Raw genomic sequence first — 21707 nt, 5'->3', positions numbered from 1 at the left:
GGTCATCTGCTTAAGAAATAAGCATCTCTAATTCCAATACTTTTATTAAGAAATCCATTCACATCTGTTGTGAAAACTAGAACTTTACATGAAACCCAATACCAGGAAATACTAACGTTCCAGCCGACGACTTATTATTTTCAGACTTCTTTTGCGGAAGACTGGTAGATTTAATCAAATTTGTTTTTTCTTGAAACACTATAAAGAAAACAAAGCTGTAATTAACTAGTCTAGAAAAATGCACAAATCTTAAAGAAAGCATATAAAAATAATTAGCGAAGAAACAGTAAAAGTAGATGCAGATCTTCATTTAAGAGGCAAACCTTTTCTGGCAAAACCACAAAAAAAGTGCAGTCTAAAAGCAAAAGAAATGTGTAGTTACTTTAAGGGTATGTGCACACGATGCAGATTTAGTGCAGTTCTGCAGCGTTTTTTTCTGCAGCAGAAACGCTGCAGAACTGCACTGTGAGTGACAATTCAATGAAAATCAATAGAAAAAAAAAAAAAGCTGTGCACATGGTGCAGAAAAATCCGTGCAGAAACGCTGCAGATTTCAAAGAAGTGCATGTCACTTCTTTTGTGCAGTTCTGCAGCGTTTCTGCACCCATAGGCTCCCATTTTGTGGGTCAAATCCGCATAAAAACTGCAGATGTAATAACCATCTGCAGATTTTATGCGGATTTGGGTGTCAAAACCACAGCAGACGGAAGTGACGTCAGTGATGTGGAGGAAGTGTGTGGGCGGAGTGTAGTGAAAATGAAGTCCCCCCGTGCTCTTGTCCGCTCACCCCCGTGCTCCAATCACCCCCCCCCCCGTGATCCGATCCACCCCCGTGCTCCGATCCACCCCCCGGTGCCCGATCACCCCCCCCCCCCCCCCCACGCTCCGATCCAAACCCCCCCCCCCCCCCCCCGCTCCGATCCAACCCCCCCCCCCCCGTACCTCATCATGCTTACCGTTCCTTCCTCCCGGGGTCCGTCCGTCTTCTCCCTGGGCGCCGCCATCTTCCAAAATGGCGGGCGCATGCGCAGTGCGCCCGCCGAATCTGGCCGGCAGATTCGTTCCAAAGTGCATTTTGATCACTGAGATATAAACTATCTCAGTGATCAAAATAAAAAAATTGTAAATGACCCCCCCCCCCTTTGTCACCCCCATAGGTAGGAACAATAAAAAAAAATAAAGAATTTTTTTTTTTTTCCCCACTAGGGTTAGGGTTAGGGTTAGGGCTAGGGTTATGGCTAGGGCTAGGGTTAAGGCTAGGGCTAGGGTTAGGGCTAGGGCTAGGGCTAGGGTTAGGGCTAGGGTTAGGGTTATGGCTAGGGTTAGGGCTAGGGTTATGGCTAGGGTTAGGGGTAGGGTTAGGGTTATGGCTAGGGTTAGGGCTAGGGTTAGGGCTAGGGTTATGGCTAGGCTAGGCTTTTAGCTTTAAAAAACGCTTACAAAACTGCATGAAAAAACGCACAAAAAACGCACAAAAAACGCGCACAAAAAACGCACAAAAAACGCACAAAAAACGCACAAAAACGCACAAAAACGCACAAAAAACGCACTTCAAATCTGCACTGAAAAAACGCATAAAAACCGCACTTGCAGATTCTGCCAGGAGATGCAGATTTAGTGCAGAACTGCAGCAGATTTTTCTGCACTAAATCTGCATCGTGTGCACATACCCTAAAGGTATGTGCACACGTTGTGGATTGGCCTGCGGAATTTTCTGCACAGAATTTGTATCTCTTGGCAGAAAAATCAGGTGCGGATTTGATGAGTTTTTTATGCAGATTTGTATGCATTTTTGAAAGCTAAATAAAGATCTATTCTTTAACCAAAAAAAAAAAAAAGAATTGTGATGTCATTTCTGGTCCAACCTCTTCTAACATTTGTCCAACCCACACTCCATTACACACATAGATATGGCAGAGACAGATCTATAGAACTATCTCTATTTATCTATCTATCTCATTCCTTCTATCCATCCATCCCATATCTATCTATAGATAGATAATTAGATAGAAAAAAATCTGTTAAGCCAGGATCACACTTTACAAGAAACTCACACCTCAATACCAGACACTGCCACCGGCACTCGGACAGATGCATAGAAATACAAGCAGCCACACACTCCAGTCCCGAGTGTCGAAGGCAGTGCCAGGTATTGAGGTGCAAGACTCGTGCGAGTTTCTCGTAAGTGAGACCCCGGACTTACCGTAAATGCAATACCTGTTTAATTAATTTTTTTTTTAAAAATTCTGTGGGCTCCCGCGCAATTTTCAAGTCCAGAGTGGGAAAGCCAGCGACTAGGGGCCGAGGTTTATAGCCTGGAAAGGGGGTAATACCCATGGATCCTCCGAGGCTATGAATATCAGCCCGCAGTTGTCTGCGTTAACTTTACTGGCTATTAAAATAGGGGAACCCCGAAAAAATGACGTGGGGTCCCCCTATAATTAATAGCCAGAAAGGCTATGCAGACAGCAGCAGGCTGATACTCATAGCCTAGAGAGGGGCCGTGGACATTGCGCCACCCCCCACCCCCCCTCCGGCTACAAACACCACCCAGCAGCCACAGAAATGGCAGCACTTGGCCTCTCTTGCCACTCCCCTGTAGCGGTGGCATATGGGGTATTAAGGAATTAATGTCACCTTTGTATTGTAAGGCGACATTAAGCCTGGTTAGTAGTGGAGAGGCGTCAATAAGACACCTATCCATTACTAATCTTATAGTAGTGAAATGGTTAAAAAATACACAGCCAGAAAAAAGTATTTTAATATTCTTAATTTCACCATACTTACAACCACCATCGATCATCTGCAAAAAATAATAAACCAACCATATACTCCCTGGTCCGATGCAGTCCAATTAATAATGAGTGTCCCACGACGACATCCCCTATAGAACAGAGACATCAGGTGAGGTCACCGCTCTATAGGGCTTTCAGTAACACACTGACAGGAGACAATGGCTCCTGCAGTGCATCACTGAAGAGGTTACCTTAGTTCATTCTGTCGCTTTATGGCAATGCTGCATGGGAATTTTCTCACACAGCGTTGCCGGCGAGAAAATGAACGTAAGGCTGCTTTCACACATCAGGTTTTTTGTTTCAGGCGAATTCCGGCTCTTCCGACAAAAAAACGGAATTGAAAACCGGATACGGCATTTCCCCCGTTGAATATTATTGGCGCCAGATGGCCCAGCGTTCCTTCCGGTCTGATGCCGGATCCGGCATCGAGTCGATTCTGGCGTCTGGAAAAAACATCTACTGTAACGTTTTTGGTCTCCGGCGAAAAAGCCGGAAAGGCCAGATCCGGCCTTTCCGGCTTTTTGCACCAATGCATGTCTATGGATGCCGGAAAGCGCCGGATCTGGGGAAAAAAAAAAAAATCGGATCCGGCGGCTAGGATCCGGCTTTTTACACTGAGCATGCTTAAAAACTATGGTCAGCCCCCTGGACAATATATAAAGCAGGGCCATGAGGCCTTCATCCATTTCCAGCCCAAAAGCAGAAGAGCCAACACCCTGCCAAGACGGAAGGAGCCAGAGAGCCAAGAGCCTGCCACAGAGCCGAGAGCCAGCCACAGAGCCGAGAGCCTGCAGCCATATCTTCGGGGAGCCCTCCTCCTTCTCGTCGTCAACGCACAGAGGTAAATATGAACCTAAGTTCTCTTGCTCCATCGTTGTCAAGTGTGTGTGTGAGTGTGTGTGTGTGTGAGTGTGAGTGTGTGTGTGAGTGTGTGAGTGTGTGTGTGTGTGAGTGAGTATGTGTGAGTGTGTGTGAGTGAGTGAGTATGTGTGAGTGTGAGTGTGAGTGTGAGTGTGAGTGTGTGTGTGTGTGTGTGTGTGTGTGTGTGTGTGTGTGTGTGTGTGTGTGCTGATCTCTCAGTGACCCGTCGACTCTGGGAGCTAATCTGCTGTGAACTGATACCGAGGTGGGAGAACCTTGATGTTCAGGCCCAGATTCAAGAACGTAAGTATCCTCAGTTTAGTTTTGGTAATGCATTCTAAAATGCTGTTTCTAACCAAGTTGTCTTTCTCCTTTTTTTAACAGGTGAGCGGATTGTGAAAAGGTGGCGGTCAATCCGGGATCGCTTTAAGAAGGAGTTCAACAAAGAGATGCGGGCCCTGAGTGGATCTGGAGGACGCAGGAGCACATACAAATACGCAAGGGCCCTGTCGTTCCTCAGGTCAACGATGGTCACCCGAAGGTAAATATTACCCACCACGTGCACTAATGTTTTACATGTCTAACCACTTTTGCTCTTTCAGCCAGGGCCATGCAATGACAGTATATTAATTGTTTGTTTTTCTCTTTTTCAACAGTACCGTCGGGAGCCTGCAGCACAGTTGAACCCTTCTGGGGCGATCCCTCAGGAAGCCGCCACCGAGGGACACTTTGACAGTGAGGCACCCTCTGCACCTTCCCACTTGGCACCTTCCCACTCTACTGATCCCTCTTTCCCATCCACGAGCGCTGGAGCATCCTGGCCGGTTCCATTGCATGTAGCTGCTGGTGAGAACATAGCGTTTCCTGTACCCCACCCCTCTGCTGCAGCCACCTCTAGTACACCTGTAGCATCGGGGCGGTTTCGCCAGAGTGGTCAGGTACATAGTTATGCTCCCGAGTTCTTGCACCTGAACGCATCGTTCCAGAACTGTCTGAAAGTTTTGTCCGAGCAAATGGCTGCAGGATTCAATTTCATAAATAAAAATATGCTCGAGATGCATACACTTCTGGTAACGATGCGTTCTGAGGCAAAACAGTCACCAAACAACACTTTTTTTGCAGTCGGTGCTTGAGCTAATGGAGAAGCTATCTACTTCTCAGCAGATGCAAGTAATGGAATCCTGCCAGTCTACTCTAGCGCTCATTGCTTCTAGAGCAGATAGTCTTTCCAACCATCCTCCAACTGCCACCTTCCTCCACTGTCCATCACTACAGCCAGTACCATCCTCCTGACCCATACCGCCAAACTGACAGTGCCCCATCCCACCCACCTCACCATCATCCACATCGTGCCACGTCCCAACAGCCACAACACTTTCAGCGTTTCCGTGCCCCTTCCCACCAGCCACACTACCAGCCCCGTGCCCCTTCCCACCAGCCACACTACCAGCCTCCCGCACATGACCCTTCCCACCAGCCACACTACCAGCCTCTCGCCCATGCCCCTTCCCACCCATATGATCCCGACCCATACAACTTCCCATATACTTCATCCTCGCCTCCTCTCCCTGCCCACTTCCAACAGCCTCTATCACCCTCTTCCCAAACATCTTCTACACACATCACTCCTTCTGCCTCCCAAATCCTCACAAAACATTACCTACACCCCTCCATCCTACCAAATTCCTAACCCCAATCCCACTTTCTTGTCCACCCGCTCAATAGCCTTCTCCACTCCTTCACCCCTAACCATAGAACAATCTCCACCACCAACACATTCCTCTCTCCACACTCACACTGTCGAAGTGTCCCTATCCGACAGTCCCTCCGACAGTATCTCCACCCCGACGTATGAAAACCTTTAGTTACTTGTATGTGTTTTTGTTGTTTAATTATTTTAATAAAACTTTTTGGTTGAAAACTCTCTTGTTATTTGTCTCTAATAAATAAATACACTTTTGTTAAACAAGGTTTATTGGTAACAGCAGTACTTTGGGTACAACCCAAACAGATGCACATCTTGGTTCAAAAATAAAATCATACAGGTACCCAACATTGCTAAAAGGTAAACCCAAACAGGTACGCAACATGGGTAAAAGGTAAAAACCAAACAGGTACACAACATGGGTAAAAGGTAAAAAACAAACTGGTACACATGTGTAAAAGGTAAAAACAACAGGTACACAACATGGGTAAAGGTTACAGTTATTACTAGGTACATACAAAGTGTTTAAACCCTCTCATCCTGCCAGTGTATTCTTCCTTGGGGTGAAATAAAATATTCTGTGATCCCGTATTCTGGAAACTGTTGCAGAACTTCTGTATGTCTGGTTGCTATAATCTGTCACGGTGGTTTCGGCAGAGTGGTCCTCAATGGAAAGCTGTTCCTTGGATATAACATAATTGTGTAGGACAACACACGCTTTCACGACCTCATCCACAGTGTGTGTCTTCAAGTTAATGGATGTCAGGAGAACTCTCCATTTGGCGGTTAAGATCCCAAATGCACACTCCACCATTCTCTGGGCACGTGTGAGTCTGTAGTTGAAAATTCTTTTAGTATTGGTTAAACCATGGCTGGAGTAGGGTTTCAAAAGATGCTCTGAAAGCTGAAAAGCTTCATCCCCAACACATACAAATGGCATTGGTGGCTCAGAGGTTTGAGGCAGTGGTCTTGGGGGGAAGGGGGGGGGGAATTGAAAGGTTTGTCCATATAAATGCCGCCCCATAGAAGACAGTTTGAAAACTTGCGAATCATTAGAACGGCCATACGCCCCAATGTCCACCGCTACAAATTTGGAATCCGCATCGGCGATGGCCATCAGCACGATGGAAAAGTACTTCTTGTAGTTGAAATACTGAGATCCAGAACCAGCCGGTTTCACGATACGGATGTGTTTCCCGTCCACCGCACCCAAGCAATTGGGAAACTGGCACACTTCCAGGAATCTGTCAGCTACTTCCAACCATGACTGCATTGTGGGATGTGGAATGTATTCTTCATGCAGAGAGTCCCACAGTGCACGGCAAGTGTGCCTCACTATTCCTGATATGGTTGAAATGCCCAATCTGAATTGAAAATGTAGTGAAGACAGGGATTCACCAGTTGCTAGGATTCGGTGAACAAAAGCAAGGCTGAAATTACTGTAAATTCAAAATATCAAAGAAAGTGCCCTACAAGAGTTGATTCAAGAAGAATGCTTACCGAAGAGTGACCATCAGATGCTCAGCCGGGGTAATGGAGAATCGGCAATAGGTATCACTCCTTATCAGATGTTCAACCCGCTCCACCAATATATCAAAGTTCTCCGCTTTCATCCGCACATAGCTGTGAAACTTCTCAGGGTCTCCCCGTAGCTCCATGTATAAAGTTGAAAAGACTCCCCGGGTCATTCTCTGTGCCGTGATGGGGTGGATCCACAAACGGCATAGTCGCAGACGCATGACACGCTGTCTCTCTTCCTCTTTCTCAATAACAATTGCTTTCAATCGATTCGCCTCTGTGATGAAATCCACGTTGTTCTGCAGAATCTTTGCAATAATGCCGTCCATCTTGCTCTGTATCTTGCTCCTCTCCAACACGTCACAGATGTTAAGAACACTGTATATATAGTTTTCCGCCGACGAATCACCTTTAGCCTTTCAGGGGGCGTTTTTAATGGCCGGATCCGTAAAAAAAACAGGGAAAAAAAACGGACTAAACAGATGGCAACCGGATGAGACGGATCCGTTTTTCGCCGGACCCGGACACCGGATCCGGCTGAAAAACGGATCCGTCTCATCCGGTTGCCATCCGGTTTCTTAAAAAAAAAAAACCCGGATCCAGTGATGCAGCGCGACACCGGAACCGCCATCCGGCGAAAAACCTGATGTGTGAAAGCAGCCTAAGTGACCTCTCTCCCAGCAGCGGTGGAGGGATATACATCGCGGAGGATTACCTCCGCTGTCAGTTCATCGCGGGCCCCTGTAGAGCGCTGACATCGCCCGATGTCCCTGTTCTACAGGGGAGATAGTCGTAGGACACTCGTTATTAACTGGACTAGGGCAGAAAGGTACCATATATACTCGAGTATAAGCCGACCCCCCTAATTTTTTCACAAAAAACTGGGAAAACGTAATGACTCGAGTATAAGCCTAGGGTGGAAAATGCAGCAGCTACCGGTAAATGTCAAAAACAAACATAGGTACCAATAAAAGCAAAATTAATTGAGACATCAGTAGGTTAAGTGTTTTTGAATATTCATATTGAATCAAGAGCCCCATATAATGCTCCATACAGTTCATGATGGACCCCATAAGATGCTCCATATTAAAATATGTCCCATATAAATGCTGCATAAAGGTTAATAATGGCCCCATAAGATGCTCCATAGACACATTTGCCCCATATAATGCTGCACAAATGCAGATTATGGCCCCATAAGAAGCTCCATAGAGATATTTGCCCCCATACACTGTGTGCAGAATTATTAGGCAAGTTGTATTTTGATCACATGATACTTTTTATACATGTTGTCCTACTCCAAGCTGTTCAGGATTGAGAGCCAACTACCAATTAAGTAAATCAGGTGATGTGCATCTCTGTAATGAGGAGGGGTGTTGTCTAATGACATCAAACCCCTATATAAGGTGTGCTTAATTATTAGGCAACTTCCTTTCCTTTGGCAAAATGGGTCAGAAGAGAGATTTGACGGGCTCTGAAAAGTCCAAAATTGTGAGATGTCTTGCAGAGGGATACAGCAGTGTTGAAATTGCCAAACTTTTGAAGCGTGATCACCGAACAATCAAGCGATTCATGGCAAATAGCCAACAGGGTCGCAAGAAGCGTGTTGTGCAAAAAAGGCGCCAAATAACTGCCCATGAATTGAGGAAAATCAAGCGTGAAGCTGCCAAAATGCCATTTACCATCAGTTTTGCCATATTTCAGGGCTGAAACCTTACTGGAGTAACAAAAAGCACAAGGTGTGCAATACTCAGGGACATGGCCAAGGTAAGGAAGGCTGAAAAACGACCACCTTTGAACCAGAAACATAAGATAAAAACATCAAGACTGGGCCAAGAAATATCTTAAGACTGACTTTTCAAAGGTTTTATGGACTGATGAAATGAGAGTGACTTTTGATGGGTCAGATGGATGGGCCAGAGGCTGGATCAGTAAAGGGCAGAGAGCTCCACTCCGACTCAGAAAACAACTTCTTCAAGCAGTGGTACAGGAAGAAGTCGGTATCATTCAAGAAAAACATGATTTTCATGCAGAACAATGCTCCATCAGCTGCCTCCAACTACTCCACAGCATGGCTGGCCAGTATAGGTCTCAAAGATGAAAAAATAATGACATGACCCCCTTGTTCACCTGATCTGAACCCAATAGAGAACCTGTGGTCCCTCATAAAATGTGAGATCTACAGGAAGAGAAAACAGTGTCTGGGAGGCTGTGGTGGCTGCTGCAGGCAATGTTGATTGTAAACAGATCAAGCAACTGACAAAATCTATGGATGGAAGGCTGTTGAGTGTCATCATAAAGAAAGGTGGCTATATTGGTCACTAATTTTTTGGGGTTTTGTTTTTGCATGTCAGAAATGATTATTTCTAAATTTTGTGCAGTTATATTGGTTTACCTGGTGAAAATAAACAAGTGAGATGGGAATATATTTGTTTTTTTATTAAGTTGCCTAATAATTCTGCACACTAATAGTTACAGTACCTGCACAAACAGATATCCTCCTAAGATAGCCAAATCCTAAAAAAAAAAAAAAAAAAACACTCCAACTTCCAAAAATATTAAGCTTTTATATTTATGAGTCTTTTGGGTTGATTGAGAACATAGTTGTTGATCAATAATAAAAATAATCCTCTAAAATACAACTTGCTTAATAATTCTGCATGCAGTGTATAATGCTGCACATGGCCCCCATAATATGCTCCATAGAGATATTTGCCCCATATGCTGTTGCTGCGATAAAAAAAAAAAAAAATCACATACTCCCCTCTCGTCACTTAGGCCCCTGGCACTTGCTATACTCACATTTCCGGTTCCACCGTCGGCACCGCTGTGTCTTCTGCGTCCTCTGCACTGACTGTTCAGGCAGAAGGCGGCGCGTACACTAATCGCGTCCTCTGACCTGAGCGCCACTGCAAAGGACGCGGAAGACTGAGCCCAGCGGTGGAACGTGGGACAGGTGAATATGCCCCCGTTATACTCACCTGCTTCTGGCGCGGTCCCTGCAGGTCCCTGGTTCTCCAGGCGCTGACAGCTTCTTCCTGTATGGAGCGGTCACATGGTACCGCTCATTATAGTAATGAATATGCGGCTCCACCCCTATGGGAGTGGAGTCAGGTCCATATTCATTACTGTAATGAGTGGTACCATGTGACTGCTCACTACAGGAAGAAGCTGTCAGCGCCCGGAGAACCAGGGACATGCAGGGACCGCGCCAGGAGCAGGTGAGTATGATTAGACAGCCCCCGCTCCCCCTCCCCTGATGACCCCTGGGAATGACTCGAGTATAAGCCGAGAGGGGCAATTTCAGCCTAAAAAAATGGGCTGAAATTCTCTGCTTATACTCGAGTACATACGGTAAGTATAGGTTGGTTTTTATGTTATTTTTATTACAGGAGAATCGAGGGCTTCGGGGACTAGGTGTTTGGTAAGTATGTACTCGGTTATATGTTGTATGTTATGTGAATGTCCTGTATGTTGTATGTTCAGTAATTCAAAAAAAAACACACAAAAAACAGAACACAGCCATTGTCTGATGGGACTACTTTCCAATCATCGGAAATGCTGTCACTGAGCATTCGTTGCCAGATGGGAGCAGTAATCCCATCAGACAATGGCTGCTTACACAGACCTGCACACACAGACCAGAACACAGATTCACAGACATCGGCCAACACACACCGCCCACACTCCACCCACACACTCCCTCCTCCCGATCAGCGATTCATTCGCAGCAAAACTGCAGATCTTTTTTACATCTGCAGTTTTGCTGCGGATTTGACTGACTCAATGGAAGTCAATGGGTGCAGAAACGCTGCAAAAGAATTGACATGCAGAGGAAAATAAAACGCTGCTATTCCACACATTTTTTTTTCCGCACCATGTGCACAGCGTTTTAGCATGTCCCATTAATTAACATTGTGTGCACAAAACACTTCGGATGAGGCAATTCCGCGTATCAAAAAATGCTGCGGAAACGCATCAAAATCTGCAATGTGTGCATATACCCTAAGGCTGTGTGCCAATAATTGGCTTTTAGTGAGTTTTTGACATTTTTTTTTTTTTTTCACAAAAATACACAAATGTTTACAGTTTCATTAAAGCAGATGGGATGTATAGAAATGTCATGCCCACTGTCTCATGTCAATTTCTCTTGCGGGTCTGAAGAGTTTTATGTGCAGATTCTTCCCATACACTTGCACTAGATGCAGAAAATCCACAAGTAAGAAATGAACATGATTTTTATGATTTTTTTTAATGAGCTTTCGCTACGGAAATGTATCAAAAACACATGTAATCCACACATTACTAAATCAATAAAGTTTGCCTAATACAAACACCTGGAAGGATCAAAAACAAAGCAGTTTAGTTTACAACACAACAAACCAAAACATCAAAACGCACGATAAAAACTTAAGTAAAAAAAAAAAAAACAGCACTAACAAAAAAAAAAAAAAAAAAAGCAACTACCAGCACAATAGGTGCAGAAAAGCTGGAGAAAATCAGCAACATCAGAATCATACCAGTCATCTTGGGAATGGAGCCTAAGAGTATTCCGCTTTAATAAAATAAAAGATCTTTAGTAGTGATGAGCGAGTGTACTCGTTACGCGAGATTTCTCGAGCACGTTCGGGTGTCCTCAGAGTATTTTTCAGTGCTCGGAGATTTAGTTTTTCTTGCCGCAGCCGAATGATTTACATCTGTTAGCCAGCTTGATTACATGTGGGGATTCCCTAGCAACCAGGCAACCCCCACATGTACTTATGCTGCCTAACAGATGTAAATCATTCAGCTGCGGCAAGAAAAACAATCTACGATGATTTAAAAAAAATCAACGTGGATGCCCGAGCATGCAAGAGAAATCTCGAGTAACGAGTGTATTCGCTCATCCCTAATCTTTAGTTTAAAAAAATGAAAAAAGGTATAAAAAAAAAATCATTTTATAACCATCTGACCCTTTACTTTTTATGTTAAAAGTTTGAAAAACCCTTATATCCATAGTAGTGCTGCTATTTGTCTTACTTGGAGTTGGAGTCCGTTTAGCTTGTACAGGTGTAGAAGATGACAAAACAGTTGTCTTTTTAAAAGGAGAAAACCAGCCACTCAATCTCGAGCCCCTTTCTTGCCCCGTCACAAATGTAGCTTTGGGTCTGTGTTTGAGAAAGAATTGTACAATTAAAAAAAAATCTGCATAAAAGCACATATATTTGTGAAGTACTCATTTTTTTTCAACTACTGCGCTTACGTCATATAAACACGTAGTCCAGATTCATCATTTTTCACCCTTTTCTTAATAAAAGTTGGACATTTCTATTATGAGTAAATCATGGAGTTTGAGCCATTTTTACACAACATTTTGATGTCCTTTACTTCCTGCATGATATAACAGTATGTGTTGATCGGGTAGGGGTTCCCACAAAATGACGTACAGTTCTATCATGATGATCATGTGGGCAAAAAGGCTGTGCCCGAACAATCGCCGCCAGAACCTCGGCTTCATGATAGTTGATCTTCGGCTATCACAGCATTTAGAAGACTGGCAGAGGAAGGGGACTCCTTCTTCCACCCCAGTGAGGCAATCGCAGGAGGATCTCATACTAACCGGAGTTCAAATGACGATTTCCGGGTCTGCCAGCTACAGTGGCCTGTTAGACCATGCCAGGAGCATGGTCTAAAAGGAGTTTTGCCAGTTTAACACTCACAGGTATAATGCATTGCAGTACATGTGCATTGCAATGCATTATAGCAACGATCAGAGTAACAAAAGGCTAAAGTCCCAGAGGCACAAAATAAATATAAGGGAAAAAAATCAAAACCAAATTCACAGAAAAAATTATAAAAAAATCAATACATCGTTAAGTAAAAAAAGGGACACATTTGGCATCACTGCATCCAGGATAACAAGATCTATAAAACTGAAACACTAGTTAACCCCTTCAGTGAACACTGAATATAAAAAAAAAATGCTTCATGATACCGCCAAACAAAAAGTGGAATAAAACTTGAAAAAAAAAAAAAAAAAAATTTGAATAGTAATAAAAACTGTATGGCGGAGGAGGCCATCTTGAACTGCATAAAAAATCCACCATAGAGCTCTATCAGTGGAAAAATAAAGTTACAGCTCTCAGAAGGCAGCATCACATAAACAAGTCTATATTCTATAAAAAAAAAAAAAAATAAACACACACATGAAAAACAAAAACTATATACAACCTGAATTACTGGTTTTTGTTCATATAGCCTCCCAAAAAAAGAAACAAAAAAATTGGCATAGAAAGTCATCAAAAACGTTACATGCCCGAAAATAGTACCAATAAATAAGTAAATTTGTCCTGCAAAAAATATATCCCCCACATGACACTGTCGGCACAAATGTAGCCAATTTATAGCTCTCAAAATATGGCAAAATTATAGCTCAAAATATGGCAATGGAAAGTTTTGTTTTGTTTTACTTTGCTATTGCAGCCAAATTTAAAAAAACAAAAAACCAACAAAAAAAATGTAATCATACTGAAATAGATAGCACTCCAAGAGGCTTCGGTTACTGCAATAAGCAAGGTACAGTAGCTTGCTAAAATAACCACTCCCCTTGGCTTTTTATCCATTTTGTTACATTTTGTCATTCATCAGCACTGAATAGTCTAGGTTAGTAAAGTTAAGAAAATTATAGACCTAAATTAAATTTATGGGATCAAAAAAGTAAAAACTGGTATTTGCATATGTGTTCACTAGTGATGAGCGAGTATACTCGTTGCTCAGGATATCCGGAGCACGCTCGGGTGACCTCCGAGTATTTGTATTTGTAAGTGCTCGGAGATTAAATTTTCATCGACCTCAGCTGAATGATTTACAGCTACTAGCCAGGCTGAGTACATGTGGGGGTTGCCTGGTTGCTAGGGAATTCTTACATGTTATCAAGCTGTCTAATAGCTGTAAATCATTTGGCTGCCATGAAGAAAACTTAACCCCTTTCCGACCTGTGACACAGCGTATGCGTCATGAAAGTCGGTGCCAATCCGACCTGTGACGCACATGCTGTGTCACAGAATGATCGCGTCCCTGCAGATCGCGTGAAAGGGTTAACTCCAATTTCACCCGATCTGAAGGGAAAGGGGGAGTGGTAGTACAGCCCAGGGGGGGTGGCCTCACCCAAACCCCCCCCGCCCCCCCGAGGCTACGATCGCTCTGTTCGGCTGTTGAAAGTGAAACTGCCAATCAGAGCGATTTGTAATATTTCACCTATTAAAACTGGTGAAATATTACGATCCAGCCATGGCCGATGCTGCAATATCATCGGCCATGGCTGGAAACACTGGTCTGCGCCCCACCCCCCCCAGTCCTCTGATCAGTCCTGTACACTGCTCCGCACCCCTCCGTCTTTCTGTCCGCTCCCCCGTGCTCTTGTCCGCACCCCCCGTGCTCCAATCCCACTCCCCTGCACTCCTATACACAGCCCTCCCCCCACCCGTGCTCCAATCCACCCCCCCCCTTTTCCCCCGTGCACATACCTTTAGAATTAGGCTATGTGCACACGGTGCGGATTTGGCTGCGGATCCGCAGCGGATTGGCCGCTGCAGATTCGCAGCAGTGTTCCATCAGGTTTAGAGTACCATGTAAACCTATGGAAAACCAAATCCGCTGTGCCCATGGTGTGGAAAATACCGCGCGGAAACGCTGCGTTGTATTTTCCACAGCATGTCAATTCTTTGTGCGGATTCCGCAGCGTTTTACACCTGTTCCTCAATAGGAATCCGCAGATGAAATCCGCAGTGCCTTTTACCCGCGGATTTTTCAAAAATGGTGCTGAAAAATCTCACACGAATCCGCAACGTGGGCACATAGCCTTAGGGCTAGGGTTGGGTTGGAATTAGGGTTGTGGTTAGGGGTGTGTTGGGGTTAGGGTTGTGGTTAGGGGTGTGTTGGGGTTAGGGTTGTGGTTAGGGGTGTGTTGGGGTTAGGGTTGTGATTAGTGTTATCGCTACAGTTGGGATTAGGGTTAGGGGTGTGTTGGGGTTAGTGTTGGAGGTAGAATTGAGGGGTTTCCACTGTTTAGGCACATCAGGGGTCTCCAAACGCAACATGGCGCCACCATTGATTCCAGCCAATCTTGTATTCAAAAAGTCAAATGGTGCTCCCTCACTTCCGAGCCCCAACATGTGCCAAAACAGTGGTTTACCCCCACATATGGGGTACCAGCATACTGAGGACAAACTACACAACAATTACTGGGGTCCAATTTCTCCTGTTATCCTTGTGAAAATAAAAAATTGCTTGCTAAAACATTTTTGAGGAAAGAAAAATGATTTTTTATTTTCACGGCTCTGCGTTGTAAACTTCTGTGAAGCACTTGGGGGTTCAAAGTGCTCACCATATATCTAGATAAGTTCCATTCGGGGTCTAGTTTCCAAAATTGGGTCACTTGTGGGGGGGGTTTCTACTGTTTAGCCACATCAGGGTCTCTGCAAACGCAATGTGACGCCCGCAGAGCATTCCATCAAAGTCTGCATTTCAAAACGTCACTACTTCACTTCCGAGCCCCGGCATGTGCCCAAACAGTAGTTTACCCCCACATATGGGGTATCACCGTACTCAGGAGAAACTGGACAACAAATATTGGGGTCAAATTTCTCCTGTTACCCTTGGGAAAATAAAAAATTGCGGGCTAAAAAAACATTTGAGAAAATAATTTTTTTTTTTTTTCATGGCTTTGCGTTATAAACTTCTGTGAAGCACTTGGGGGTTTAAAGTGCTCAATATGCATCTAGATAAGTTCCATGGGGGGTCTAGTTTCCAAAATGGGGTCACTTGTGGGGGAGCTCCAATGTTTAGGCACACGGGGGCTCTCCAAACGTGACATGGTGTCCGCTAAAGAGTGGAGACAATTTTTCATTCAAAAAGTCAAGTGGCGCTCCTTCCCTTCCAAGCCCTGCCGTGCGCCCAAACAGTGGTTTACCCCCACATATGAGGGATCAGCGTACTCAGGACAAATTGGACAACAACTTGTGGTTCAGTTTCTCCTTTTACCATTGGGAAAATAAAAAAATTGTTGCTAAAAGATCATTTTTGTGACTAAAAAGTTAAATGTTCATTTTTTTCCTTCCATGTTGCTTCTGCTGCTGTGAAGCACCTGAAGGGTTAATAAACTTCTTGAATGTGGTTTTGTGCACCTTGAGGGGTGCAGTTTTTAGAATGGTGTCACTTTTGGGCATTTTCAGCCATATAGACCCCTTAAACTGACGTCAAATGTGAGGTGGTCCCTAGAAAAAATGGTTTTGTAAATTTCGTTGTAAAAATGAGAAATCGCTGGTCAAATTTTAACCCTTATAACTTCATAGCAAAAAAAAAAAAATTGTTTCCAAAATTGTGCTGATGCAAAGTAGACGTGTGGGAAATGTTATTTATTAACTATTTTGTGTCACATAACTCTCTGGTTTAACAGAATAAAAATTCAAAATGTGAAAATTGCGAAATTTTCAAAATTTTCGCCAAATTTCCGTTTTTATCATAAATAAACGCAGAATTTATTGACCTAAATTTACCACTAACATGAAGCCCAATACGTCACAAAAAACAATCTCAGAACCGCTAGGATCCGTTGAAGCTTTCCTGAGTTATTACCTCATAAAGGGACACTGGTCAGAATTGCAAAAACCGGCCAGGTCATTAAGGTCAAAATAGGCTGGGTCATGAAGGGGTTAATCTCTGAACACTAACAAATACTTGGAGGACACCCGAGCGTGCTGAGGAAATCCCGAGCAACGAGTATATTTGCTCGTCACTCGTATTCACCCCTATTGCTAAGAAGCTCCTAAAACAATTCTAGCGCAATTACCTTCATAAGTCACATGCTGAATGAAAGATTCCACACAGGTGGACTTCCTAAGTGTGACATGGTCTGTCAGTATATACACACACCTTTTCTGAAAGGCCACAGGGGCTGCAACACCATTAACCCCTTGAGGACCAAGCCACTTTGTAGGTAAATGACCAGGCCTTAGTTTTGAAATCTGAACACTGTCACTTTGAGGGTACGTGCACACATTCAGGAATCGGCAGCGCTTTGAACGCAGCACAAGTCCAACCTGCAGCGTTTACTGACCTTGTGCACCTACCCTAAGGCTATGTGCACACGTTGCGGATTTTGCTGCGGATCCGCAGCAGTTTCCCATGAGTTTACAGTACAATGTAAACCTATGGGAAATCGAAATCGCTGTGCCCATGCGCGGAAAAAAACGCACGGAAGCACAGCGGTTTACATTCCGCAGCATGTCAATTCTTTGTGCGGAATCCGCAGCGGTTTTACACCTGCTCCATAATAGAAAACCGCAGGTGTATAACTGCAGTGGGATCCGCACAAAAACTGCGGTAAATCCGCTATAAATCCGCAGGATAAACACAGTGTTTTTGCCCTGCGGATTTATCAAATCCTCCGCGGAGAAATCTGCAGAGGACCAGAATACATGTGCACATACCCTAAGTGGTTAGAACTCATAACTCTGGAACACTTCAACGGATCCCACTGATTTGGAGAGTGTTTTTTCGTGACATTGTACTTTATGATCGTGGTAAAATTTCTTTAGTTTCTTTGTGGGGGAAAAAAAGTACATTTGGCAACAATTTTGAAAATTTCACAAATTTCAAACTTAATTTTTATGCACCTAAATCAGAGCATTAGGTCACAAAAAATAGTTAAGAAATAACATTTCCAACATGTTTAATTTACATCAGCACAATTTTTGAAACAATTCTTTTTTGCAAGGAAGTTATGAGGGTTAAAAGTTGACCATTGAATTCTCATTTTTCCAACAAAATGTACAAAACTTTTTTTTTTTTTTTTTTTTTTTTAAGGGACCACATCGGGTGACACTGGGGGCTTGTATATGACAGGAAAATGAGATTTTTGTGTACTCACCGTAAAATCCTTTTCTCCGAGCCAATCATTGGGGGACACAGGACCATGAGTGTTATGCTGCTGCCACTAGGACACCAAGTAATACAGAAAAAATAGCTCCTCCCCTGCAGTATACACCCTCCTGCTGGCTCTCGGTGAACCAGTTCAGTAACAAAGCAGTAGGAGCTTAATATTTAACAATGATGAATTATGCCAAAACCAAGATAACTAAAAAAAACAAAACAAAGGCAATAGGCTAACAGGGTAGATGCTGTGTCCCCCAATGATTGGCTCGGAGAAAAGGATTTTACGGTGAGTACACAAAAAACTCCTTTCCTCCTTCGCTTCATTGGGGGACACAGGACCATGGGACGTCCTAAAGCAGTCACTGGGTGGGAAACAATTAACTGCAATTGCTGCTTGTAGCACAAGTTACAGATGCGGCACAGCCACCTGCAAAATTCGTCTGCCGACGGTCGCATCTGCCGAGGCCTGAGAGTGAATATGTTAATGTTTTGTAAAGGTATGTAGGCTGGACCAAGTCACAGCCTTACAAACTTGTGCTGCCGAAGCTTGGTGCCGGATGGCCCAAGACGCACCCACTGACCGAGTGGAGTGAGCCTTAATCCCTGCTGGGACAGGAAGACCTCTGACTCGGTAGGACTCTTGAATAGCCGAATGAATCCATTTGGCTATTGTCGCCTTGGAAGCGGGAAACCCTTTACTCGGTCCTTCTGGGAGCACGAATAGGGCATCTGACCTGCGGAAAGACGCTGTCCGCGAGATATATCTCCTAAGAGCTCTCACTAAATCCAGTGTGTGAAGGGCCTTCTCGATGCGATGGACTGGTGCCGGACAGAGTGACGGTAAGACTATCTCCTCATTGAGATGAAAAGAGGATACAACTTTCGGTAGAAAAGAGGGGGATGTCCTCAAAACCACCTTATCCTGATGAAAATTCAGGAACGGAACTTTAGAGGACAGAGCCGCCAGCTCGAAGATTCGTCTAATAGAGGTGACCGCAACCAGAAAAGGCCACTTTTCATGAAAGAAGAGACAGGGAAACCTCCTGTAGAGGTTCGAAAGGAGCCTGTTGCAAAACTCCGAGGACCAGATTAAGATCCCATGGTTCCAACGGCACCCGATGGGAGACTCCCTGAATAAAGGTCTTGACCTGTAATCTGTTGGCAATCCTGCGTTGGAAGAGAACAGACAGGGCTGAGATCTGCCCCTTGAGAGAACCAAGGGCGAGACCCAAATCCAAACCCGTTTGTAAGAACTCGAGAATGGAAGGATGGAAAAATGTAGAGGAGAACGTCCTCGGTCGCTACACCAAGAAAAGAAAGTCTTCCAAGTGCGATGATAGATACGCATAGACGTAGGCTTTCTAGCGCTGATCATGGTAGCTATGACTTTTGGAGAGAAACCTGCCTGGGTTAGGACCCAGGACTCAACGGCCATGCCGTCAAACACAGGGCCTCCGAGTTCTGGTCGTAAAAAGGGCCTTGAGATAGCAGATCTGCGCGAATCGGTAATCTCCAGGGAACGTCAGCAACTAGCTGAACTAGTTCCTCGTAGCACGCCCGGCGCGGCCAATCTGGCGCAATCAGGATTACCGGTACCCGCTCCGCTGATTTTCTTGATGACTCTCGGCAGGAGAGGAAGCGGGGAAAATATGTACGGAAGCCGAAAATGATGCCACGGGAGTACAAGAGCGTCTGCCCCGATGGCTGCTGAATCGTGGGACCGAGCCATGAAGTTGGGAACCTTGGAGTTCAGCCGTGAGGCCATCAGATCCACATCCGGGGTTCCCCAGTGACAGCAGATCTGGTGGAAGATCTCTGGATGGAGAGACCACTCCCTGGAGTCGAGGCATTGCCAACTGGGGAAGTCTGCCTCCCAATTGTCCACTCCCGGGATGTGAACCACAGAGATCATTGAACGGTTTTCCTCGGCCCATCAGAGAATGTGGCCTACCTCTGTCATGGCCGTCCTGCTGTGGGTTCCTCCTTGGCGGTTGATGTATGCCACTGCAGTGGCATTGTCGGACTGAATCCTGATTGGGCGACCTGCTAGGAAGGGATGGAACTGGAGAAGTGCCAGCCTGATCACCCGGATTTCCAGGATGTTGATTGGAAGGCGTGATTCCAGGGGGGACCAGTGGCCCTGAGCAGTGTGATGAAGAAGCACCGCTCCCCGGCCTACAAGACTGGCGTCTGTCGTCACAACCAGCCAGTGTAGTGGAAGAAAAAAAAGACTTCCCTTGATTCAGGGAGGATTTCAATGTCTACCATCTGAGAGACTGTCTGACTCGCTGGGGAAGGAAGAACCGATGGTCTAGGGAGAACGGGTTCCTGTCCCAAAAAGCCAGGAGGGCATGCTGTAGGTGATGGAGGTGTAGTTGAGCAAATGGAACCGCCTCCATAGCTGCTACCATCCTGCCGAGGACTCTCAAACTGAAGAACAGAGAGTAAGAGCGAGGCTGAGAGAGTCTCTGAGCTTCTCGCTGTAAGACGGAGATCTCTTCTGGGGGAAGAACAACCAACCCCCGGGACGAGTCGAGTATCATTCCTAGAAAGGAAATTCGCTGAGCCGGTACTGGGGAAGATTTTTTGAAGTTTATCTTCCAACCCAGGCGAGAAAGAGAATCCATTGTGATGTTCACAGCCTCCTTGCAGGAGCGGAAAGAGGGGCCTTTGATGAGGATATCGTCTAAGTACGGAAGCGCCACCACACCTCGGGTGTGGAGTATGGCCACGGCAGCCGCCATGACCTTGGTGAATACCATGGGTGCGGTGGCGAGGCCGAAGGGCAGAGCAACGAATTGGAAGTGATCGTCCTGAACTGAGAAGCGAAGAAACCTTTGGTGAGAAAGTAAAATAGGAATGTGGAGGTATGCGTCCTGGATGTCTATAGACGCCAGGAACTCACCTTTTTTCCATGGAGGCGATGACAGAACGAAGCTATTCCATCCGGAACCGTTGCACCCCGACGAATTTGTTCAGCAGTTTTTGTTCCAGTATGGGCCGTAGTGTACCGTCCTTTGGAACAATGAAGAGGTTTGAATAAAATCCTTGAAACCTTTCTTTTTGAGGGACCGGAACAATAACTCCGTCTTTTCTCAGAGAGCTTATAGCTTTGAAGAACTCTGATGCTTTTGCCCTGGGAGGAGAAGACAGGAAAAAAACGGTTTGGAGGACGAGATAAGAGATCTATCTTGTATCCGGAGGACACTAGACCGCGGACCCACTCGTCGCGAACGACCGAGAGCCACGCGGCACTGAAGGAAAGCTTGCAGCCGCCTACTTTGAGGGTGTCCCCCAGGTACTGCAGCGAGTCATTGTGTGGAAGGTCTGCCCGTTCTAGCTCCTCTGGATCCCGGCTGTCTTGGCCTGCCTCTCCATGAAGGGGAAGGCTTAAAAGAGGTCTGTAAACCTCTGTCTCCATGTTGTGCCCGGCCGGAACCGGGAGATGTGGAAGTAGAGGACCAGTTTGAGTTGTAACGGGGAGAAAAAAAAAAAAAAATCGGGACAGAGCCCGTGGTTGCGGGTTCCGAAAGGGCCGAGAGGGTCTCTGTTGAGGAAGAAATTTACTCTTCCCTCCAGTGGCGTCAGAAATTAACTGGTCGAGGTTTTTTGCCAAAAAGGCGACAGCTCTGATATGGGAGAGAAGTCAACGACTTTTTAGAAGTAGAATCCGCACGCCAGTCCCTGAGCCATAAGACCTCCGGATGGTGATGGCATTGGCTGCTGCTTGAGAAGCGCAGTCAGCGGCATCCAGGGGCGCGGTCACTACAAAATCTCCAGCTCTGGCTATCTGAGTAGCGAGGTCTGCTATCCCGGGGGGGAAGATTGGTATCCAGTACTGCTGAAGACAAGACCTTAGCCCAGTGGGTCATAGCCTAAGCCACCCACGTAGCGGCAAAAGATGGAAAGAGTGC

General features: G+C 45.3%; 1 protein-coding gene across 4 annotated transcripts in view; it reads right to left on the bottom strand.

The window, feature by feature from the left end:
- CENPC (centromere protein C) overlaps nucleotides 1-21707 on the bottom strand; it is a 365318-nt gene that overhangs the window by 189446 nt on the left and 154165 nt on the right. For all 4 annotated transcript variants that reach the window (XM_069743120.1, XM_069743122.1, XM_069743124.1 and 1 more), the window contains 2 exons: nucleotides 11899-12026; nucleotides 117-198 (listed from right to left, as the gene is read on the bottom strand). In XM_069743120.1, coding sequence (XP_069599221.1) covers nucleotides 117-198; nucleotides 11899-12026 — 210 coding nt within the window. The remainder of the gene's footprint in view (nucleotides 1-116; nucleotides 199-11898; nucleotides 12027-21707) is intronic.

The sequence above is a fragment of the Ranitomeya imitator genome, chromosome 1, assembly GCF_032444005.1.
Source record: "Ranitomeya imitator isolate aRanImi1 chromosome 1, aRanImi1.pri, whole genome shotgun sequence".
NCBI lineage: Eukaryota > Metazoa > Chordata > Amphibia > Anura > Dendrobatidae > Ranitomeya > Ranitomeya imitator.
Note: the sequence above shows the minus strand (reverse complement) of the source record. Positions and strands in the feature narration are given on the sequence as shown.